We start from the raw sequence: 26,460 nt of genomic DNA, 5'->3' as shown, positions 1-26,460 counted from the left end.
AAGCAGCCTCTATTGTATGAATTGTTCTTTGGCTGTTTGAATCATGTCTTGCCCCTTTTTCTGTTTCAGTTGATTGAAGTAGGGGTGGATATTTGACCATACAGAGTTGTGTTATTATAATCAAGATTATGTAACAGTTTTAGTTATTGCAGAGAAAAAAAATCCAATGCGAGCAAAGGAATCTCCTTCTTCTTTGAGGATATTGGAGCAAATATATAGAAGCAAGGATGAAACAGAAAGCTAGAGGCCCAAGGAAGAGAGTGAGAGGTAGAATCATCATCTCTGTCCTTAGTGACTTCCAACCTCTCAGCAACTATCTCCAACATGCCCTATTGTACTTCATTTATACAATATTTGTGTATCCTTCAATATTTAAGGTACTTTGAGTAGATTTCTGTTTCTTGGAACCAAAGACTCTTGAATGAAATGAAGATGATTAAAATATGCTTGGTCAAAATTTTAAGCTTATAATGATGCTCAAGTCAGGCAGAGTATTTAAATCAATTGTATACTTCTACCCACTTGAGCTTATGTTGCCAGGGAAGATTTCTTTTTTAATTTAAATACGTCCTTTCTTTTTCATAAGGTGCATATAATGCTGATCTCTCTATTAAAATATATTCTTTATAGCATGTATTAATTACAGGTTTACGATTATATTTAGCTAAGGTGGAGAAGAAAAATTGTATCTTGCATTTTTTTAAACTTTGAAAAAATAGATTTACATATAAAAAGTAAAAATAAATTAAAATGTACTGCGAAAAACATAAGAATCAACTGAGTTGTTTTATGGGTCTCTGGTATATGCTCATTATCAGAAATTCCATCTTATAATGCAAGAGGGATTTGGGAGGAAAAAACCCAGAGATTGATAAATGATTAATGACCATGTGCATCTATTATTTGTGAAAAATGAGAGTGGTGCTCCATGACTTTAAACCTCATAAAATGCAGAGCAGCACCGCAAGATAACTGAGCTGCATCTATTCAGAATGTATTGATAAATGGAATTAAACCATAATGTTGATAAGAATTTCTAAACAACTCATTTGATGAATGATTGAATGAATAAAAATATAATATGGAATTATTTCGAAATCTAGCAATTAGAAATTTGGCATGACAATTCATAGACCAGTAATGTGTCAACATTTTATTAAACGGCCTGTGCTCACAGTAAAAATTACTGGAAAAAAATTCATACAAAAAACATTATAAACAAGTTTCCTTTTGAAGCTATCATTGATAACTACCAATGTCAGACTTATGAAAATCTCATCATCAATTGAAATAAGATCTCCTATGGATAAAAAAAAAGTCAAGAAAAATTTTAAAAAGTAATAAATACCCATTAATTTATAAAAACTATTAGACTATCATTTTACTGCTATTAAGATTATCTTCAAAATATTGATATAATTACACTCCCCCCAAAAACCTGTAAAAGTATAAGGATCACTGTGGGCTATTTGAGAGAATAAAAATTCACAGGTAATATTGTGATATCTAAACTAATGCATCCAATCTAGAATATGGGTATTACTTTGTTTCCTGAGGAATGAGTACCCTTCCAGCCAATCACTTTTCTTAGTTCATTTCATGGATAAGTAGTTATAACTCAAGGATTTGAGAGAAACTAGTAGCACTGTATTGATGAATAATGGTTCACAGGGTTTTATATCATGGGAGAAGCAAAAAAAAAAAAAAAGAAGGACTACAATGGTTAGACTCCTTTTCAATGCAAAAAGTTGTCAACGCTAACAAGAAGGAGGTCTAATGTAAAAAAATGAATAATGGCCATGGAAACTGACTATATATTGACCTCAGTGTTCAAATGAGAAGGCAAGCTGTAGAAACTGGTGTGGGCTATTATTATTCGTGTGTGTAGGTATGTATTACATAAATAATATGTATATGTGTGTATATATGTATGTGCTTGTATGTGTATACAAATAGTTATTGATTACATGCTGACCTGTGCTGCACATCATAACTTGTCCTCTGGTTCACAAGTGACCAAGAGGAAAATAAAGCTGACTTGATTAAGCTTATAATTCCTTGATATGTGTGTGTGATATGTACATACAAGATATGTATAAGGTAATCCTCACAAGCAAGGGTGAGGTATTAATATGAATCCAACCAGTGTGGTTTAACATTATCTAGCAGCACAAGAACATACTCATGTGTAACTACAGGTGTTCATCCTATTATATCTACTTTGGCACATGGGATTCCCTCCTTTCCAAAACACAATGTTCAGCTCCTTATACACGAATGTCCCTAGCACCACAGATTCTCTTGTCACAGTTACTCTGGTGTAGGCTGCTCCTGGACTCCTTGAAAGCTTAGTTTTGCCCTCTATCCCTTAATTTTCTATAAACAATGAGTATAAATAATCTTGCTCTGGAGATGAGTGGGTTGATACAGAACATTAAGAGGACAGTCATGGAAAGTATCGTGGGCATAAATCTGATTGTAAGTGGTCCCAGTGCGGCTGAGGAAAAACTAGATAAACAAGATTGGACTGTTTTTCTAAGGAGTTTATGGTAATAGAATAATAGTGTATTATCTACAACTAGAAAAAATGAATATACTCAACAATATTCAAAGTTTTACATGATGAAAAAATATTCAATCAAAACAAAGTAATTTATATCTTTGTTTCTCAAATTATAGTCTAAGAACTACCAGCATATGCATCACTTGAGAGTTTATTAGAAATGCATAATCTCAGAATTCACTTCATTCCTACTAAATCTAAACCTGACTTTTATAACAAGATCCCCAGGTGATAAGAATGCACATTAAAGTTTGATATAAACTAGTATAGATTACTCTAAACTTTAAAGTTTTCATATATTTCATGAATATGTTCATATTATTATCAAAATTAGCTATTTATTCAAAGTCTCTAGAAATGCTTTGGAAATCATCAAAGTTTTTTTGTACCAGCAAAATAAATATGCATGCAAATTTATGACAAAATTAAGAGAATTAAAAATTCTGAAAAAAGTAAAAGAAATCATAGACCACGGACATGTTACCTACAACAGAGGTCCCCAACTCCCAGGCTGCAGACTGGTATCGGTCCATGGCCTGTTAGGAACCTGGCCACACAGCAGGAGGTGAGCGGTGGGCAAGTCAGTGAACAGGTCCCTAATGCCAAAAAGGTTAAGGACCGCTGACCTACAAAATATACATGAAAAAGAGATTCCCACAGCAATTAGAGCAACAGAAACAGAGAGAGTACAGTATTTCAAGACAATTTTATACAAGCACAAAAGTAATAGCTGAGCTTTTAGCATTGACAAATGGATACTATTACCAAGTCAATTACATTTAGATATATATACAAGCAATAGAGGTAAATAGCATGTACCAGTCATCTACAGACTGTTGTCAATTTTGGTAAAAGTTTTATTTACATTTTCTTTTTAAATAACAGCATCCTATTGAAGAACAAAAATGTTAAAAAAATTATTGTAGAGCAATAAAAATGATTGTCATAGATTATTATAATTAATCTAGGATTAAAAACTGACATCTGAGTTGATTAGACTCTGTGTTGATTAGAAAAGAGCATCCAACTTTGTCTCTAGAGTTTCTGGTCACTCCATTATATTTCTGTTTGCATCTGACTCTCCTAATCAGATTTAAACAGCACTGGCAATGGCTCAAGATAAGCCAGAAGGATGAAAATTATATCATCAACAATAATTATATGGGGATTATTTGAAACTGTTTGCAAACTCTGAAAAACAATTTGACAAGAAAATCAAGTGCTACAGTTAAAAGAAGTGTTTAGAAAATGAAGCAATGAATTCTGATATTGAGTCTCACAATGTATTAAGATACAATAATGTATACTATTAATTATATGAATTAAATATGATAACCAAATCAGAAAAGACAAGCCAATATTAAAATTATACACTCAAGGAAAGGGCAGTTTCTTAAGCCATGCATGTATCTTTTTGCACCACAAGCAGAAAGAATATTTAATTTAGCTTTGAATCAAATTGTTATGCAGATGTTGCACAAAACTAATTAAAAATTCTAATTGATTTTTAGTCTACAGAAGGTATACCAGATGTTACACAGTGAGCTTAGGTCATTATTCTGTTGTCAAAAATTACTCCGAAGAATAGCAATTTACTTATAATTGTAATAAAATAATAGCTATGAAATTTAAGGTTTTCTTCTTTCAATACTTTTAATTTTTAAGGTAACTGAAAACTCTTCTCCATCAAATTATGTCTTTTTCTTTTTTTATTGAAATTGTTGGGATAACATTGGTTAATAAAATCAAATAAGTTTCAAGTATACAATTCGACAATATGTCATATATATATTTATATATGTGTGTGTGTGTGTGTGCATGTGTGTTGCATTTTGTTTCACCATCCTAAATTTCCTTCGATCTCCAAATATTTGACCCCTTTTAGACCTATCTACCTCCCTGCTCCCCACCTTCCCTCTGGTAACCAATTATCCACTGTCCGTGTCCATGTCTCTGTTTGTTTGTCATATTTGTTTGTTGCTTTCAGTTTTAATCCCACATATGAGAGAAATCATATGGTTTTCAAGTTTTTCTTTCCAATTTATTCTTTCTAGCATGATTATCTCAAGATTCGTCCATGTTGTCACAAATGGCAGTATTACATCTTTTGGGTTTTTTTCTTAAAGATTAAAGAATAAAAACATTGATGAGGAGAAGAAAAAAATTATTCTTAACCAAAAGATAAAGGTTTTTCCCCCCTTCTGAATGTTTTTCCTGTTGAAGTTGAAATAGCCTCAGAAAAAACAAATTAGATATCTTTTCAAATACTTCTCATTCAGAGAGGCCTTCAATTCCTCTCGATTTATTTCCTGCCAGAATTCCATGCAATTGCATCATTCAATTTGGATAATTTCTCCAACAACCTAACTGTGTGTCGTTTCATGGTTTCTTCTTGCTCCATTATCTTCTTTACTTCAGCAACTACTTTGCCATATCTAAATATGTCACCACTCAGTCCTTAAATTGTTTGGTTGGGAAAACTAGCTTTCTGATCACAACTTCCTGTTTCCAGTCACCATGACTTCCAGCTTTAAAGACATTCCTATTCTCCCAGTCTACAGATCCTCTCTTGTGTTCACTTCTTTTCCAATTCAATATGGACTCCATAATCAATATATACAACACATCCTCAACAGGACTAGCATTTTCCTCCCCCAGTCTCTATTCTACCAAAACATCCTCATCATTGCTTAGAGTCATCTATATGTTCTCCTTTGCTCTTGCATTCAACTGGACTAGGGACACTCTTCAAGGCCCAGAGCTGATTCAAAACTGCTTGTGAGGCCTGGGCTACTACTGGTTGATTCTTACTCCTCTAGGGTAACCCTTCAGGGTCTCAATGGAAAGCCGAAGGGGTTGTAAGGGAGCTTGTCGGTTTGTAAACCTTAACTATTTGCAATTTTTGATTGCTGAAAACCTGGTCTGTTTCTCAGCTTTTCAGACTCCCCTTCCTGCTCAGCTACTCAGCCTCACAGCAGCTCCTTTGGAATTGAAATCAGCAAGGGGTAAAAAGAAGCTTCAACTGTTTAGGTTTCCCTTCTCGCCAAGATTTTGACTTCCACAAATCTTGCTACCTGGGTAGCTTTCCCATGTCTTCTAACAGATGATACTTTTTACATTTTGCCCAGGTTTCTACTTCTAAATAGAAGAATTGCTCAGAAACAAGCTAGTTTCATTGCTGGAAACAGAAGTTTATATTGAGTTTGTATTCACTCATGGACTATTTTTCCCACTAGAATATAAATTCCCTGAAGAAAATAACTTTATCTTCTGTTCATTGCGGTCTCCCATACTATTAGAATAGAGGCTGGAAAGTAGCATTTAACACATATTTCATGAGGAACAAAATGAACTTGTGACAGAGAAGAAACCTAAAGAGCAGAGAAGGTAAATAAATTAATACTAGTTACAGAACCAGTGTACAGTAGAACTGGGAGTAGATTTAGGTTTAATGTTCTTGCCATAGAAAGTAACACTGATGCAACACATTTGAAGAACTCTTCTCAAAAAAAATTATTGCTAAATTTTTAAAAATAAATGTTTTTATATGAGTGACCATAAAACAACTGGTACTTTTCTTTTTAATTTTCACATGTAATTTTATTTTTGTGATTATAACATTTTCATCATGCTGATGTAATTAAGTGTGCAGGCTCAGGGGCTGGACTACAGGACTGCATCTTGGCTCTGCCATTTAGTAGCTGTTTAATCTCTAAAAGGAAGTTAATAGTGAGTGATATTAAACTAACAAGATTCTTGTGTATATGAATGAATTTCATAAATGTAACTCAAAGCAGTGCTTGACACATGAGAAGTGTTCAATAAATGTTAAGATGTGGTGGTGGCTGTTACGTAATTAGCTACGTCCCTAATTGTTTTGTGTGCTGCAGGCATATATTACAAGTTGTCACTGCAGTAATTTACAAGTAATTTCATTTAAAATACTTCTCCTAATTTTTAATTAGATTTTTTTGTTATTGTTGAGCTGTATGAGTTCTTTATATATTTGGATACTTGAAACCTACATAATTTTATTAACCAATGTCACTCCAATAAATTTAATTTAAATAATCAAATAGAAATTTCACCTATATATTGTTACTTCACAAAATTTTATGATTTAAAAAGTTAATAATATTCTAAAATATTTCTGAAATTTCTGGTTCAAGATGATGGACCAGGTACACATATTGCCCTCTGTTATCTTCTCCTACCTTTTAATCATAGAAATAACAGCAAGGAAATAAGAGACTTGCAGAAGCGCAGAGCGGGTGAATGGAATAGCACAAGCAAATGGAGGAAATCATAGCTCAAGTCAGCAACAGCACCAGAGAAGGCCTAAAGAAGGTGAATGCCTGACAAAGCTCCCTTTCCAACTCTCTCTCCCTAACTGACAGGTAAGGAGAGCAGGTTTGTCTATCTACATGGCCTTGCAAACAGCACAATTACTCAAAGAAGAGTAATACAATGAGAGAGGAAACCAAAACGAGCCACCTATATAAATCCATTTAAACCTTCATTAATAAATATTTGCAAACGGTAAACACTAAAGATAATGAATAGAACAAAAGCAAGAAAAAACAGAAAGACAAAGATAACATATTGGTGAGAAAGGAAATAGAAATAATTCAAAGTTCAGAAACAAATTATAGCCAGCATTCCCAGAGAGATCCAAAAAGAAAAATATACCTGTATAACTTAAAAGCAATCAGAGAATAAGAAAGCATTCATAGAAAATAACTGAAAATAAAAACAAAATCAATATAAATACTAAATGAAAAAAATGAAACAATTTCCCCACTGTAGAGGAAAAGATTAAAATGACAGAATATATGAAGAGGAAAAAAAAGAGGAAAAAGAGATCAATTCAGTTGACATCAATAAACATACTTTCCAGAAAAAGAGAACAGAGATAAGAGAAGAGAGAGAATAATTAAAAAATAGCATGAACTGTTGTTCCATGGCTAAATAAATATAGGAGTTTTCAGAATAAAAGATGTCACAAAGGTCAAAAGAAAACTGCACATACTTAGACATACCTGGCTAAATTTTATAACAAGGATCAAGAGAAGACCCTCTTAGAAAAACATAGAATGGTCCCCTGAAAAAGTCAATTAATGTTTGATTTCTTATAAGCAACACTGAATTATGAAAGACAATCAAAAAATATCTTCATCTGTGTAAATGATTTTGAATATTGAATTATCTGGCAACATGATCATCAATGAAAAATGAAAGCAAAAAAAGGCACTTTAGAATTCGGAAAATGTTCTGTGTTTTTTTTTTTAATTACTAGAAGACATTTTTACTCAAACGAAATGAATGAAGGGTTCAAGAAAGAGGAATTGATAGGCATAAATTGGAATTCAAGAAATTCTATATAAGACAGAACAAAGGATCTAGTAACAAATCATTACTGATTAGCACATTCAAGACATAATGATAGAAAAGCTAGAGTACATTAGTAATGACGAAAGGCAAAAACTGTTTTCAGTCAAAAGAATAAAAGTTAATGAAATTGGAAGTTCTTGAAAAAACAACACTGCTTTTAAAAAGTTATTTTTCAAACAGCAAATGAAGATATGGTTCTAAACAAGGATCACATTTAAGAAAAGAGAATCCTATTGTTCTATATGTATGCATATATCCCTTCAGGCAGAAAAATTTGCTAGAGGTAAAGAATTATACTTTTTTTAAATGCAAAAATCCAACCACATTACCAAGTCAATAGTAGTTACATAATCATAATACTATAAAGCCTATTTACAGTATTTAAAATTCATTTCAGAACAAATCTACAGTAAAAAATTAATGATAGCTAATATATGTTTTAATACCTGAAATAATTAAAGGTCTAGCATATCAAACAGAATTTGAGATATAGAGAGAAACTGGAAGAAAGTTAATCCATACTAAATTCCTCATAAATTCATTGTGTGAAGTCAAAGATAACTTTAAAATAGATACAGAAATAAAGGTGAACATTTATTAATTAAATTTATGAAGATATCCAATTGATAAAACAAAAACAAAATTCTTAAGGGATAGGAAGTACAAGGAGTAAAGGGAAATATATAACCATAGAACCTACATCAACAGAAGAACTAAAAACAGATGGTCAAAAGGAGCTACATTTAAGAAAAAGAATTGAGAATGTGGATTAAGAGGAAATTTTTTAGTATTGTTTTCCTTTTTCAATGCTGTTCAAATTTTTATTTTCATGTCATGTATTAAAATTATAAAATTGTATTTCTGAGGTTTCCCAAAATTTATCCCACTAATATTATTTGTCTACCTAAAACAGCTTCTCTTCATCATGCTAGAATTGCTCAAACTATGTGTTGATTTTTTTCCTATGAGGGGAAGAATACACATTATTGGTTTTGTTAGTTTAAGTAGTTAGAGACCTTCTAACCATGGTTTTTAGCTTTATTTTTCTCCAAATAATAAACATTCCACTAGTGTTTAGGACCTCCATATCTCAATACTTCATTATGTTCTAGTCTCTTTTCCTGAGATCCGCAAACCTAATAAATAGGTCTTTTCTCCTACGGAGGTTTCATAAGAAAAAGAAAATTATAAATAAGAGGGTAATTAGAGTAGACATGATAATGTAATTTCACTTATTTGTGTTTCCTGCATGAACACTGTATATACAATTCAACATTTATAATATACAAGCTATATATGAGCAACACGTTCCACAGGCTGGCTGTGGTAGGTAGCAGTTTGCATTTTTAACCTTCAATCTCACTTGACTTTTATAGTGAGTTTATGTATACAGAATTTATGGTTTAATAAAAGAGAAAATATAAGAAAACACCTATATAAATTATAAGCATCCTAGCAGAATAGTGTCTTTAAAATACTAATTATCACTCCAGGTAATGTAAGAATAATTGTAAGTGTGTCCTTATTGGTCATTAGCCAATTTGTGGTCTTAAAGTAACTGAATATGTATTTACATATTTATAATTAGAAAATGAAAATCTCTATGAATCCTTAATCATATACCCCACTAGGAAGTTATTTCTTTAGAAAAAAGAACAGCCAATAAAAATTTTACATGGTTTTGGATACTTTTCAGCACATTCTCTTGTTGTGAGAATAATAAAATTAAAATACGTAATTTTACAAATATACTGAGAAAAATTTTAAAATATAACAAAGTCTAAAATATAATTTGTAATTTCAATTAAATATGTTTGTATTCAGACAAGGAAACATTTCTTTTAAAATTGGAATGTGATTTTTAGATATGCAATGCAATATGCATTTATGTCATGATCTTTCTTTCCAATTCCACTGTAATTTGGTTATTGAATAACAAGGGCCAACAAAAGCTGCCATATAGCTGTTAACTTTTTCTTCAGTCTGTGAGATTTCCTTTTCCTCTTGTCTCTCATTAAAAATGATTGCAATTGCTTGCAGTGATTTGATGCACCTGACACTAATTGTATTCTTTGAGAAAATCTGCATGACATCACATTGTCATAGCAAAGGAAGAAGTCTGTGCACTTGCTGACCTTCTAAGTTGAAATGAGAATAAACATGATCATTCCATTTGGAAATTATGTAGATAATTTTAGAGGTGATCTATTCAGAGCAGGAGTTACATTGCTTTAGAAAATTAATGCATAGAAAACGAATACCCATAATTTTCTTCTTATTTTTATGAAAGGGTAAAATTAATAGTCTTATTTCTTGTATAACTTCATTCACCATTTGTATGGCTAAAATTAATTCTATATAGCTGAAAAAAATTAAATGAGGACTAGGTTTCAGATGATATTAAGGAACTACTGTCAATATTATTTACATAATAATGATGTTAATAGTTATGTTATTTAAGCTTTTATCTAATAGAGATACATACTGTTGTATTTATGAGTGAAATTATGTCAAGATTTGCTTTAAAAGATTTCAGGAAAGAAGGTATAGAAAGAGAGAAGAGACAAAAATTTTAAATAATATAAAGCTAATGGTTTTTGCTGATGAGTAGTGGTACACAGAGGTTCATGGCACCATTCCACTTCTATGGGTGTTTAAAATTTTCTATAATGAAAAAATAAAACGAACTAAAAGAGAAATTCTGAACATTGCCAAATAGCTCAAAGAACCAAAGTATTACACCTGTCCATGACTTATATTTTTATGACAGAATCATATTGTGCTGCAAATATTATTAGATTTTAAACTTCTTGAGGATAAAATCTTTATATTTTACATTTTTATTGAAATATAGTTAATACACAGTATTATATTAGTTTTGGGTGTACAACATAGTTATTCGACATTTATATACTTAATGAAGTATTCACTGCAATAAGTCAAGGAACCATCTGACACCATAAAAGATTGAAAATATTATTGACTATATTTCCTGTGCTACGTTATATCCCTATGACTTGTTGATTTTGTAACCGTGAATTTGCACCTTATTCTCCTTCACCTTTTTCACCTTTCTCCTCAACCTCACCTCTGGCAACCATCAGTTTGTTCTCTATGAGTGTTTTTGTTTTGTTACATTTGTTCGTTTGTTTTGTTTTTTAATTCCACATATAAGTGAAATCATATATTTGTCCTTCTCTGTCTGACTTATTTCACTTAGCATTATACCCTCTAGGCTCATCCATGTTGTCACAAGTAGCAAGATTTCATTCTTTTTTTGGTTGAGTAACAAACATACATATATCACATCACATTTTCTCTATCCATTCATTTATAAATGGACACTTGAATTGCTTCCATATCTTGGCTATTATAAATAAATATATAATGAACATACAGGTGCATATGTCTTTTTGAATTAACATTTTCATTTACTTTATATAGATACCCAGAGTGGAATTGCTGGGTCATATGATAGTTCTATTTTTAATTTTTTGAGGAACTTCCATACTATTTTCCACAGTGGCTGTACCAATTTGCAATCCCATCAACAGTGCACCAAGTTTCCCTTGTCTTCACATCCTCACCAACACTTATTTGTTGTACTTTCCATCATAGTCAATCTGATAGGTATGACATGGTATTCTCACTGTGGCTTTTCCCTGATGATGATTTGTATTTCCCTGATTAGTGATGTTGAGCATCTTTTTACATTTCTGTTGGCCATTTGTATGTCTTTGGAAAAATGTCTACTCATGTCCTCTGCCCATGTTTTAATTTTATATATACACATATATGTAAAATATTTTACATATATGTAAAATATTTTACATATATGTGTATATATGTGTATATATATTTTTTTGATGTTATGTGAGTGCCTTATACATTTTGGGTATTAACCCTTTATTGAATGTGTCATTTGCATTTATCTTCTCTCATTCAGTAGGTTGTCTTTTTGTTTTGTTAATGGTTTCCTTTGATGTGGAAAAAAATTTTAGTTTGATGTAATCCCATTTGTTTATTTTTGCTTTTGTCATCCTTGCCTGGTGTGACATCCAAAAAACTTTTGCTAAGACTAATGCCAAAGAGTTTACCGTGTGTTTTCTTACTATGTTCATGGGCTGAAAGAATCAATATTGTTAAAATGTCCACACTACACAAAGCAATCTATGACTTCAATGCAATCTCTATCAAAATACCAGTGGAATTTTTCACAGAAATAGAACAAAAGGGGGAGAATTCTCCCTCTCTCCAAAAAGATCTTTTAAAAAAACAAATGCCAGGTGAAAATTTTAAAAGGAAGGAAGGAAGCAACATAAACATGATATGAGAATAAAATTGGTGACTATTTACCACTGAGCATAAACACACAGAGACACACACACAAAAACCCCAGTTCCAGCACAAGAAGGCAACACAGGAAGCTCCTGAACATCCCTCCTCCCATGGACACACTGAATCTACAGCTTCATGTGGAGCGATTTCCTCTGCAAGAAATCCAGAAACTAGCTGAGCGACTCCTACACACTGATCAAACGAAAATAACCCACATTAAAATGGGCAAGAAAGGCTGAGACACACTCTGCCATTAACCTCACCTCCATGGCACAGCACCATACAATCAGGAGGGAACTCCCCACCCCCAACCTCCCTCTAAGGAGCGAAGAGTTTAGACTCCACGTCCAGCACTCCAACTTTTAGGACTCTCACCTGAAGAACAGGCCCACAACACCTAGCTCTGAAAGCCAACAGGGCTTGAGTTGATGAGACCCACAAGATTATAGCAAAGAACAGTTTTTACCAGGCTCAGAAGGACAATCCTTCCAGGGCTCAGATCTGAGGGGTAAGCAGAAAACACCCAGCTCCCAGTGTTCCTCCAAAAAGGGTCTATTTGCATGCTTTAAAAGACTCTGCCTAAGGATCAGGCTTCTAATTTTGCACACGTGGAGGCGCTGACTGTCAATTATCCTAGAGACCAGAGAAGCCAACTGACACTTCTCTCTCTTCTCCCACTAACCCATTCCAAATTGCCAATATCTCCCTTGGAATATGTGCCCCAGCTACAGCAGCTGCCTCCTGAGGGAAAGGTACCTGGATCTTCCCTCTCTGAAAGCCAACTGGGACTTGCATTCACAACTGATGCAAAGAAACAGAAACTGACTGGCTACTTTCTCAGGGCTCAGAGCTGAGAGAGCAAACATAAACACCCAGCTCCCAGTCTTTCCCTGAAACGGTTACACTTGCTTACATTAAAAGAAAGAAATGAAACTGTCTCTATTTGTAGATGACATGATATTATACATAGAAAACTCTAAAGACTCCACCAAAAACAAACAAACAAACAAACATTAGAACTAATCAATATATTCAGTAAAGTTGTAGGATACAAAATCAATATTAAATAATATAGTTGCATGTCTATACACTAATGATGAACTCCAAGAAAGAGCAGTTAAGAAAACAATCCCATTTATAATAGCATCAAAAAGAATAAAATACATAGGTATAAATTTAGGAGGTGAAAGACCTGTACCTTGAAAACTAGAAGATATTGATAAAAGAAATTGAAGAAGACACATTTAAATGGAAAGATATTCTGTGCTCATGGATTTGAAGAATTAACATTGTTAAAATATCCTTACTACTCAAAGTGATCTACAGATGAATGCAATCCCTATCAAAATTCTAACAACATTTTCCACAAAAGAAATAATCCTAAAATTTGTATAAATCCACAAAAGACCCCGAATTGCCAAGGCAATCTTGAGGAAAAAAAACAAAGTTGGAGGCATCACATTTTCTCAGTTGAAACTATATTACAAATCTAAAGTAATCAAAATAGTATGAAAACACAGACACATAGATAAATGGAATATAATAAAGAGCCTAGAAATAAGCCCACACATATATATATATATATATATATATATATATATATATATATAGTCAATTAATTTATGACAAAGGAGCCAAGAATATACAATGGAGAAAGGACAGTGTCTTCAATAAATGGTGTTGAGCAAACTGGACAGCCACATGCCAAAGAGTGAAACTAAACCTCTATCTCATACCGCACACAAAAATTAACTCAAAAATGGATTAAAGACTTGAAATGTAAGACTTGAAACCATAAAACTCCTGGAAGAAAACAAGTGGTAAGCTCCTTGACATTGGTCTTGGTGACAATTTTTTGGATCTGACTCCAAAAAAAAAAAAAATGGGACTACGTCAAACTAAAAAGCTGCTGCATAGCAAGTCAAATGATCAACAAATCAAAAGGCAACCTTTTGAGAAATGGGAGAAAATATATACAAATAATATATGTGCCAAGGAGTTAATATCCAAAATATATCGATAACTTGTATAACTCAATTGAAAAAAAATCTGATTAAGAGGGAGGGAGTAGGGGGACTGGGAGAAAGGAGTGAAGGGTTAAAGAAGTACAAATTAGTACTTGATACATGGTTATGGGGATGTGGAGCACGGCATAGGGAAAGCAGTTAGCATTAATATAATGGCTACGTGGAGAGCCAGAGGAGAGAAAGAGCAACTAGGGGGATCATTTTATAAAATATATAAATGTCTAACCAATGTACTGTATACTTGAAACTAATAATAAAATAAAATTTAAAAATATAAATTATATCAGACATAAGAAACTTGGAAAAACTGATAAACAAGCCCTAAAGAAAAATGATGAAAATATATGAATAGTCACAGAGAAAGAAATCCAAATAGAGGCTTTTAAAATGATTCTCAATATCACTTATGAGAAATAAAAATTAAAATTGTCCTAAATGAAATAGTATTCTTTACTTATCATATTGGTACAAACCCATAAGCTTGAAAAAATATTGTAGAGAAATAATGCCTCTCATTTTTGATATGAATAATACAAAATGATACTAGACAAATTTAATAATATTAATATTCATTAAAATTACAAAAGCCTGGATCTTTATTCCACTTATGGGGCTATTCCCTAGAGATTTATATGTGCAAAACATCATAAGTTTATGTCACTGACTGTAGTAGTGAAAGACAGAAAAAGCTAGATATGCATCGACTAGAGTCATATTAAATGAATCTTGGTATATCAGACAATTTAATATTATTTACTTACTAAATGAGGAAGCTCTTTATATTACCATGACACAAGTGATAGAAATAATATGCAGAACAATTTTTAAATATGCTAAATTCTAGATACATAAAGGCAAGCAAGGATATATATTTAAACTTGTTTGTATATAGATAAACCTTCGAAAGATACACAAGATACAAATGTTTACTTTCATCATGGGGTATGGAGACTGGGTGAAGGCAGTACCAATGTAGGAGGGAGAATTTCACTGTGTACTTGGTTTTACATATGCAATAATGGAATCATATTGTGATTTAATTACAAAGCCTGGACCTTTGTATTCCACTTCTGGTGCTATTCCCTACAGATTTATATCTGCAAAACGTCATAAATATATGTCACTGATTGTAGAAGTAAAAGATAGGGGAAAAGCTTTAAAACTTTAAAAACATATTCCTTCTATATGTCAAATACAATTCTTTAAAATAGGTATTACAAATGAGGTTAAAATACTTAAAATGTTTATGTTTACTGATCTTAAAAAAAGTAGTGATATTGGATTGCTTTTAAACTGAATTAGTATCATAATAAATATCTGCAAAATACTCAAAATATAATAAATTATGTTTGAATAAACCAAATAAATCATTATTTTCAAAGCAATGCACAGGAAAGTATTTGAAATTGTTTCTCTTTCAATAAAACAAAGCAAGACAATAGAGAATATACCAGGACTATTTTACTGTAAAAAAATGCATTTAGGGAGACTTTTTCTTTTTATCATTTCAAGACTATAAAAGGTGATATTGCTAACATGACATTTTGTCAATGATACTGTGATAGGAAGAAGCTATATCAATGATATATTAGGTTATCTTCTGATAATGATTTTTTAAGCCTCGAGGCTATTACTTAAATAGAAAAAGTAAATGATATTTAGTTTGAATTCTGAAGGGAGATCCACAATAAAATACATTATTTTAATCTATGTTCCATAAGTGAGATGTAATCTATTTTTATTAGCCTCAGGTTTCTTTCCCTCTCTCCTCCAGCCCCATAAACAAAGAAATATAACTGCATTATACATCTTTTTCAAGAGCAACTTAGATTTCCAAAGGGTATTTAAACCACACATTCATTAAACAGCTTTATTTTTCCTATTCTCCAAAGGCAGGAAAAACAAAGAGGAGAGAGATACTTCTTGTAAAGTAATTATAACCCCTACTAATCATTAGAAGTGTCATTTTTATTTCTAAGTGAATGTTTTAGTGATTCATGTGATCCTTGTGTTCAGAAAAAAAATTTTAAAGGAAATGTGAGGCAATGGGAGGAGGCTTCCTCGAACAACCTGTTTAACATATCCTTCTAATCTTTTACTGTAATCTTATTTGCTGTGTTTTTTTTATAGCACTTATCATTAACTTCAATTGTCATACAGTTCTTTTCATTTCTCACCCATGAGAATATTATTGTTCCCTGTTGCCTGGCACACTTAACAAAATATTTGTTAAATTAATTTTACTACATGTTTGTATACGTTATCATAGATACACATTCAATTGGAAACATTTATGGAATTCTTCCTATGTGCAGAGACTAATATGACCACTAAGAACAAATGCATAATGAAAAATATACGTTTCTGACTTTCGGTTTTATCACAGCAAAGTAAAGATATATTTAAAAACGAGCAGAATAACACAAACACTATGTTTGATGAAATCAAGAGGCATTTGTAAGTCTAACCTGCAATATAAGAAACAGAAAACAGATGAAGAAATGGCAATGACTTAGAGGAGGAGAAGAGAGCAACCCTAAGTGCTTACAGAGAGGAATAACAAAGAGGAGAAAGATTCAAGTAAAGGCAAGCGCCTATATGCAGAGGAATTGACTCCGTCTGTTTAAGGAGCAGTTAGACCCGAGTTCTTGGTCTCTCCTTACACACAGAAAAGTTATGTTGTGTAAAGAAATTCAACAGTAAAGGTTCTAACCTGAGGGAAGCTCATTCTCTGAAGTACCAACTAGGTCAAAGGTGAGGTGCCAGACTACAAACAAAGGGATTAAATGATATTCTACACCTTGTATGGAAGGGGCCCCACAAGTTCCTTTCCTCAATCAGCTCTGGGACAACAGAAACCAGGTTTATATTCCTGCAAGTTCATATGGAAGCTCCTTCTCTGAAGAGATAAAAGACCTAGAGATATTAACACTTAGGAAGCCCCAATTCAAATGGTGACTGACTACAAAATCATACAAATGCCTCCCACTCATAAAGTGCTTCATTCTTAAATATGAATGGTCAGCCAATGATCACTACCAGACATCAAAGGACACCCTCCTACATAAAAAAAACAGTAATCAAATGAATAAAAAGCAACTCAATAAACAGAAGTGATATATGCAGAAAAACTCTATAATTATTATTCCCTGAGACATATTATATTGATACAATATAAACAGGAATACCACGAAGAAAGAATACTCAGAAGGTAAGAAAGAGTTTTAAAAATTAAATATATATATGATAAAATTAAAATGCTTATTAAATGTTTGGAAAATAAACTCAAAGAAATTATTGAGTGAAAAATATGGAGAAAAAAGATTGAATAGAAAAGAAATAAGAAAGCCAATTCAATAAGCCCAACATTTGACTAATATGCATTCTTGAAAAAGAAGGCAAGAAAATTGTGAGGAACTGATCAAAAAAATAAGCAAAGTCACAAGACCTTCATTGAAAATATGCAAACCTTCTATTAAAAGATTTGAAGGAAGATGTTTAAAAAGTTATACCATGTGCATGTATAAAAACAAATTAGCATTGTAATTCTTCCAAGTATTCCGGAATTAACCTACAAATTTAACACAATTCTAATAAAAATCCCGTGTGGAGGATTTTTTTGTTTTTTGTTTTTTGTTTTTTTAAAGAAATCAAGATATTTAATCAAAAGTGTGTTGGGAAAATCAAGGTCTATGAAGAGCTCACCAAGTTTGGGGGAAAAAGAGGAAGTAAGTAGGCTCATTAAACCACCATTAAAATATATTAAACAGCCATAGTAATAAAGCTGTTTGGTCAATAAAAAATTGACCAATGAACCAGAATAGGGAGCTCAGAAAATTATCAGTATGAAGATGGATTACTATATTAAATCTCAAACAAATTGAAATGTAGAGGAGCTAAAGACATACATATAAATGGCAAAACTATAAAGCAAATAAGTAAAAAAGTATATCTTTTTCAACTAGGGTTAGGAAAGATTTATATAAGGTCAAAAAAGTAAAATTTACTGGGAGAAATTTAATGGATTTTAATACACAAAATTAAGGTGTTCTTTTTTTTTAATTCAATAAAGAACACCACAGAAAAAATTAAGCTATAAAAAATAGTCAGGGAGAAGTTACTTGTGACATCAAAAACTGACAAAAGATAAATAAAACATAAAATAAAATTCAACAAAAAAATGAATAGAAAAATGAGAAAAACTATGAAAAGGACATTCATAAAAGAGCAATACAGTTAAAATGAGATGCTCAACCTCACTGATATTTAATAAATAAAGAGCTATTCAGGTTTATTACTTCTTGAGTGAGCTTTAGTAATTGTGTCTTTCAAGGAATTTGTTCATTTCATCGAAATTGCTAAACTTAAATGTTTGTAAGATCTGTAGTGATGAATCCTTTCTCATTTTTGATATTGGTAATTTGAATCTTCTCTCTCCTTTTTTTTTTTTTAATCAGTCTAGCTAGACACCAATTTTATTGATCTCAAAGAAGCAGCTTTCCATTTCACTGATGTCTATTCTTTCTCTTTTCTGTATCACTGATTCATTTTTATTTTTCATTATTTCCTTTCCAGTGCTCGCTTTGGGTTTATTTTGTCCTTCTCTGACATGAATATTTTCATGATTCAAGTAAAAAAAAAATGCATAGTATTGAGTAAATAGGAAAAAAGAAGTTGAGAACTATACTCACCAACATCGAGTCAACTACCAGAGACATTTTTTCCCCTTTGCTGTGCATAATCTTAATGGAAATGTGCCTCATCTTTCAATTAGTAATATGTGCACTTAGCATGAGTTTTTATTTTTCTGGTCCTTCTGTTAGCATTCTCATGATTAATGACTCATAGTGCCATCAGTGAGAGAAATTAATTGAGAAAGTTGTGCTAATGAAAAGGTTTATTGGTGAGATTTTATAGGCAAGGAAAGAAGTAAACAAAAACTAAGTAGCAAGAGTAACTCAATAGTTTGTTCCTTGTTTTTCTTTATTTTAAACTTGGACTGGACAGGTTTTTATCCCACAAATAAACTGTAATGTTGTGAAGATAATGTTTTCTTCTTAATAAATGATAAAATACTAAGGAAAGCTTTATTAAAATAATTATATTTGCCTGGTTTCATATAACAAAAAATAAGAATAAAGAGGATAAATGGCCATAACTACCAGTATCTTCAAAAAAGATTTAACATGCATTAATTTAGTTTTAATGACATATAGCAATGCAGAGGTAAGCCACTTCCAGTTTTTACCTATAAACTCTATGAGCGTGCACAAAAAAAATGAGAGTACAAAAAATGAGAGAGAGATCTGGAAACTACTTGCTGATGCAGTCCAAACTCCATTTCAAACTGGAACCCCAAAATCTACCCCTCCTGTTTTGTTATTCCAATTTTCTACTTCAGACTTCCTTATTCAACTAGCAAAATTATTCCAGGTACCACTATGTTCATGCATTTATGGCAGGTCATCGAATGATCTTAAAAAGTGGTGAAGCTGCACTTTCATTTTAGGACTGCTGTCTCCCTCAATCTCTTGATTCCTGGGTAGACCTGAGAATAACAGCATTCAAACAAGAGACTCATGCCTTTTTTAGCACACCAGAAAACATTTATGGGTTGGGGAAAACAAAGAGTTGCCAAAATTGACTGAAAGAAAGGATGACTGGAAGAAATTAACATCTGTGATTTTAAACACTTTAATTACTCTGGTCCCAAAGAGAAGACAATATAAATGATTATAGTTCCTTACACCATAAATATCACACCTTCTTGATAACTTTTATTTCTAAATTATAAAAGTGACTCCCAAAGTCAGATATCACTATCTCTATAAATATGAGCATTATCCTGGGATCAGGCTACGCATGAGGTTTTGAGGGAAATCTTAGGACATGACTTCTAAAAATGTATGGTACATTAAGGAGTAAAAAATAAATCGACAGATAATGTTTAATGCCACCAGGCCCCAACATTTAAGAAAACTACAAACTTTCAAAATATCAAATACTTTTCTACCATTTGAGTATTAGTTTAGGAAAATTAAAATTTTAAATGGATTTTTAAGTGGGTCAGCCAGGTTTAGATTGAAACGACTTCAGTTATAGGCAATAAAAATAATAAGTAAAAACGTTATTAAAGCTGATAACTCACATAGTATTATGCATATAATAATTTGGAAAAAAAGTGTTTCTGAATTTAATATTTTTGTTTTGGTTAGTTTTTTAATATTGAAAGAAATAAGATATAATATTCCATTTTTTAAATCACAGCATTAAATACTCCAATTAAAATGCACAAGTATTATGCTAGCTCACTGAACATTCTCAAGATATTCAAAATTATGAAGAACTATAAATAAAATTTAAAAAGATAAAGTATTGTATTTCATGATATGTAAATATTTCTTTAAACATTAAGTTAATCCAATGCCTTTATTTCATTGAAGAATTAATAACAGAGCAATTAACTTAAGGCTAAGAAACTTCTACTAATTAAAGATAAAAAATTGACAACAAACATAATAAAAGAAAATGTGAAACGTTCATTGATTTATAAAAAGTTAATCTACATCAATCATTCCAGGATAGTGTTCACATTTCTGAAAATAAATATGTTTTTAATATATATAATTAAATGTTTATTGTAATATGTATTCATATAGCAATAAATATGTATTCAGACATGTATTCCCGAATTCAAGAAATATAGTGTCTTTTGGATCACTTCATACTCTGTGTAATATAAGAATTCGGTTAGAAGTACATTGATATATTTTTAAGTAGAAACTAAAACAAAACAAACAGCAATAGTCTAAAGTTGCTTGTGGGCTTGTAATTTTTAACTCCATTAATGACCTCATTTGATTTGGCTTCCAACATTACAATATCATTGCACTAATGGAAAAGCTTTACTTATTTCACTTCATTTATTTAAATTGTGCTAAAGTGATCAATACGTGCAAAATATGTCAGAACACTAAAACAATGGTGTGAAAAAATGAAATTTAAAAAATCATCTTGCCAAACTTAATATTTTAACTTCTGTCCTTTGGCAAACTGTTTAGAAACACAATCTCTTTAATTTTTAAATATCAGTAACAATCTAATAATAATTTTCGTTAATGGTATACATTATTATTTGTTTAATCAACTTTTAACAAAATTAATATAGTTAATAGTATGACTTTAAGAAAGACTATTGTAGTACACTCTTTTTGTTAGGTTAAAACTCAGGGAAGCACTAAATTATTCTTGTGGTGGGAAGTTATTCATTCATGTATTTTTTAAGTCAAACAATCATGATTGCCTGCTGTGTTTGCCAGACACCAAAATAGGCCTGAGGGGTACAAAGAAATAAATATTTCTATAGTAAAACCTTGTTTAGACTTTTTCATAAACCTCAAGTGATAGCTGTACAAGTTGAAAAGAAACTGAAGTAGTGTGTTTGAAACCAGCTAAGTTTTACTTTGAACTTAGCAATATTCAGTTAAGGTGCTTAATAAGCATTTAAACATTTTTGTCATTTGCTGTAATTTCAGATAAAATACATATTGGAGATTTGGAAGGTGACTAGAAGGGGAAGTAACCCAATGCCACAAGAAAAACTACTTACAGATTCGATACCCACCGCTATTACTAAAACCAACAATTCTAAAGAAATAATTTTGCCACCAGTGAAGAGTGTGTTGAACTACTCATTTGTAAAATCACAGCATGTAAGGGCACGTCTGCCTCCTCACCACAAATTCAATCAAATAACATTTATTGTTCAAACCCTGCCTGAAAGCACCAGAGACAGTTTTAATACAAAGAAGTGTATCATCTCTCTGAGAAGATAGGCAGCATATATGCATGCTTTTAAATTTGAATAAAATGAAGTCTACAAAAAGAGGTGGTTTGTCCTAAATATTAATGATTATTATGTATGTGTATCTGTATGAATATAGATAGATGGATTAGACAGATGATAGATAGATAGATAGATAGATAGATAGATAGATAGATAGATAGATAGATAGATGGATGTTAAATAGATGTTTGTTATCACAAAACATTTCTGACCCTGTGAATTGGAAATAGTAGGTTCTGTGAATAAATTAAACATAAAAAATGCAAAATGCCTTATATTTACCATTAAATAAATCAATGCTAATGCTATTTGTCAAGGAAATGAACAGCAAGATATTATATTACCAATACCTACTTCAGTATTGAACTAACACATAAATAAATAAAAGACTGGAAGAATGAGAGAATAAACACTATTGACATTTCCTGACTGAAAGGAGTAAGAGTTGGATATTAGAATGTACCAAAGAAAGTCTGCTGCCATATATGTGAATAATGTAATGAATTCCTAGGAGAAAAGTTGCTGGATAATAAAGTATACATGTATTTAGTTTTCTGAGAAACTGCCAACTTCTTTTCCATGGAGACTCTACTAAAATGGACATTTTAAATGAAGGTGCACATCAAAAATGATCATGCTTATTATAAAGTACCTGAAAAAGTAGGAGAAATCATTCTCAATATATAGACTAATCCAAATATTAGCAACATTATAGACAATAATGTTAAATCATTTAAATCAATAAAAAACATATATTGAGATACAGAAAATGTGCTAAGGTCATGATTAAATTACACACAAAAAATAGCCATAACCATTGTAGATGTACATGGGAATTTATAAATGGTTTTTATGATAGTGTAATTTATAATAGAAAAAGTGAAAACAACATAAATATCCAATATTATATGGTGATTACATGTTAAAATGTACATAGAATATCATGCATCCATTAAAAACCAAGCTATCAAGATATTTAGTATATTTTAATAACATAAAATGCCATTCAAAATTAAGCAAAAAAGTGTACGAACTGCATGATTTCAAATATACCCATGAAATATATGTAATGCGTGTTTAGGCATCACTATGATTAAAGGACATATACAAATTATCAATAGCAATTACCTTAGATTGTAGACATTATTATTTCTTTTTTGTATTTTCATAGTTTCTAATAGCAACACATATTACATTTATATTCAGAGGAAGAGTAATATTTCTCCTTAAAAATGTATGCAAAATAATCCCCACATTATTTTCTAAATTTCAAAACAATAATTTTTCATGAACTTTCTAATATATATTACGATCAACCTGTAGTGCAGTTTGATTCATTACATGCAAATTCAGAAAGAAGATGCCAAATGTTGTAGGTGCTTCCTAATAAAATAGAATGAGAATTATTGTGTTAGAGCAAGTGTCTTGAAACCCAAGGAAAATATTTCCAAATTGTTTGTCAGTGAAGATAAATGCTTCTGTCTTTCAGCCTGAAAAGCATCAACCTAACCCTAACAATTCAATAAAAGTGAATGTGTGGTGTAGAATAATAAAGCATGGGAGGAAGGGGGAGGACTTTAAGCTTTCTGCTTAATCTGGCCTCGAAAACACACACATACACGTATACACAAAGAGAGTGTACTTATACACCCAAATATGAGTTGTGTTTTGTGTACATATGAAACTTAAGTGACTATATTTGACTTATATTCATTTATATGTTAATTTTAATATTTAGTATTATGTACAAATATATCAAAGCTATGTATACACATATAGGCATTTATTCTATGATACATAAAAACAAAATTCTAAGAATAATCACTTGCATTCATAGCACTACACATGGAAATGAAAGAGGCAAATAATATTTATATTCTTGTCCAGTTGCATTAGTTCCATAACTTTTTGGAAAACATGAAAACATATTTCTTATATAAATTATTTGCTATTATTAAAATACAAGGTCAATCTTTAAATAACTTACCAAATAAATAACTATAAATGGTTAGAAGATAGTAGAATAAGAGGTTTAAAATACTTAGAAAATAAAATTATAGCTAATTATGAAATAATATTCAACTTTTAGAAATTCAATTGAGCCAATATAAAGTGAAACTCCTAGTCAATAAATTGAATTCACCTTCATAAGTCAGCTAACTTGGGTCCCAAAGACCCTCCCCAAATCAAATTATTTTTCAGAATAAGAATACATAAAAATTAGAGAATTAAAAAAATAATCCTTATAGTTCAGAAGGTTAAAATAAAGTGGCTATAAATATTTTCTAAGATTATTTGACCAAAGAAAGCATTAAGGAATGAAAATTTATATTTTGATTGTGGTAAAAACAGAAATCAGATCTAGAAACCTAACCGTAATAATTTATGAATTTTTTTCCAATTGAAGAGATCTTTCCAAATATACTCCAAACTTTAAATATAATCCTTATAATTTTTAAGACCAGAATTTGGAACAAGAATTCTTACAAATGAGCATATTTTTAGAGGAAATAATTTCCTGGTGTCAATATGTTCCTAAAAACTAACAACAAAAAAAGAAAATACAAAACTTAAGGTATTGCTAGAGTTCATTTCAAAATTAAAAAAAAAACATAACTAAACACAAAACCCATAACTACATGCACATACAAGATACAATGTGGATAGCACACAAGGAGGGTATTGTAATGGTTCATTGATTCTAAGATTCCAAATGGCATCACTGTTCAATTGGTCCAGTGATGTTGAAGTTTCCATTCCAAGTTCCAACTTACATTCATATTATTTGCAGGGAAAAATAAATGAAATAAATGCATAAAATAAGCCCAAAAGAATGACACTTGGTGGATGAAAAATTTCAAATATTCCTGGGAAAATAAAAGCAGATTGAAGCCTGCACTGGATGAAACAAAAAAATAAAGCTACAATTCAGAATGTATGGAACCAGTCTGCACCAGAGGAAATGCATGTATCCCTAGTGGAACTCTACCAAGTCACCGAGTTTGGAGTCTACAGATGCCATGAAAAGCGTAGAAACCTGGGGGTTCCCAGGAGGAAGGGACTAGTGGCACTTTGTGTACATGAAACAACTGCTCCAGTTTGTTCTCCCACATGCTCCCTCTCCATCCATTCTTGTCTATCCTACACTTTTAAACTTCAGGGTGCAGGCAATCTGGCTTATACTGCCAAAGAGAACCATACATATACATCTCACACACACACACACACACACACACACACACACACACACACACACGTACGCACACATGCACATGCCACGTCTCCAAACAAATCGAAAAAATTGCCTGAGCAGAAACAAGACTGATAGATTAAGAGTATGTGCTAGAGTTTAAACCTTTTTTCATTCTGGCATTTCTAAGTACTCCATGATGATCCCAAATTGAAGCTTCAAGACTCTGCCCACCAATAAAAAGTACAGAAACACCTGCTGAAAGTCCTAGTGTGAAAAATTCATATAAAACTGGAGAGAACACTCAAATCATCAAATAGACAAATCAACCCAGTCCCACCCTACTAAATATAAATAGACAACCAATGGTCCACAGCTATGTGAAAATAAAAATACAACAAATAAAGTTCAAGAAAGAAAAAACTAAAAGAAAAACTGATAATTCAGGTAGTAGAAAAGATTATAAATAACTGTAGCTAGAATCCTAAGATTCATGTAATCCTTTATTAATTAGAAATTATAGAGAACGGATAAAATGGAGGAAAATCATTAGATAATAGAAAAATTTCCTAGTTGAAAGAGCTGCAAATGTTTGTATTGTTGCCAAATCAAGAAATAGCCATATTAGTAAATTATTTAGGTTTCGAGGGGAATAATAACCAGCAGCACTACAAACAGAAACAGTTCAGAGTAACTTCTGAGAAGCGGGTTTAGAGCTGATAGAATGAGCTCTGAATCATTATTTATTACAAACCCTTCTGCTCTATTTGATTTTTTAAAGTGTATTAATTTTGAGAAAAAAAAAGAAAAAGAAAATTTTAAAAAGAAATATATTAATCCAGTGGCATGATGGATCTGGTTCACTCAGCCCAGGAGCCAACAGTGAACTTCTCCCCCTAAATCCACCCTTAGTGACATCACATGGTAGCTAAAGTCAGCCATGAGGAACAGATTTACACCACAGAAATCAGCAGATGCTACCAATTGGGGCCTTCTGGGGGATTTAGGGGGACTGATTTGCAAGCAGACCACTATTTGTTCTAAAGTGGTCTTAAAATGAAGAACAATATCTATCCATGGTAGCTGCATTTGTGTTAAAACATTT

The 26,460-nt window shown here is 31.5% G+C and overlaps 1 protein-coding gene across 1 annotated transcript in view; it reads right to left on the bottom strand.

Moving 5' to 3' along the window:
* Window positions 1-2,910: 2,910 nt before the first annotated feature.
* The window catches only part of SPAG16 (sperm associated antigen 16), a 156,110-nt gene continuing 132,560 nt past the window's right edge, over window positions 2,911-26,460 (bottom strand). Inside the window, exon 12 of the mRNA XM_039844706.1 lies at window positions 2,911-3,189. Within this exon, the coding sequence (XP_039700640.1) occupies window positions 3,048-3,189 (142 nt within the window). The 3' untranslated portion in view covers window positions 2,911-3,047. The remainder of the gene's footprint in view (window positions 3,190-26,460) is intronic.

This window comes from Pteropus medius, unplaced genomic scaffold (genome assembly GCF_902729225.1).
Source record: "Pteropus medius unplaced genomic scaffold, Ma_sr-lr_union100, whole genome shotgun sequence".
Classification (NCBI taxonomy): Eukaryota; Metazoa; Chordata; class Mammalia; order Chiroptera; family Pteropodidae; genus Pteropus; species Pteropus medius.
This window is presented reverse-complemented; position numbering and strand designations above follow the sequence as displayed.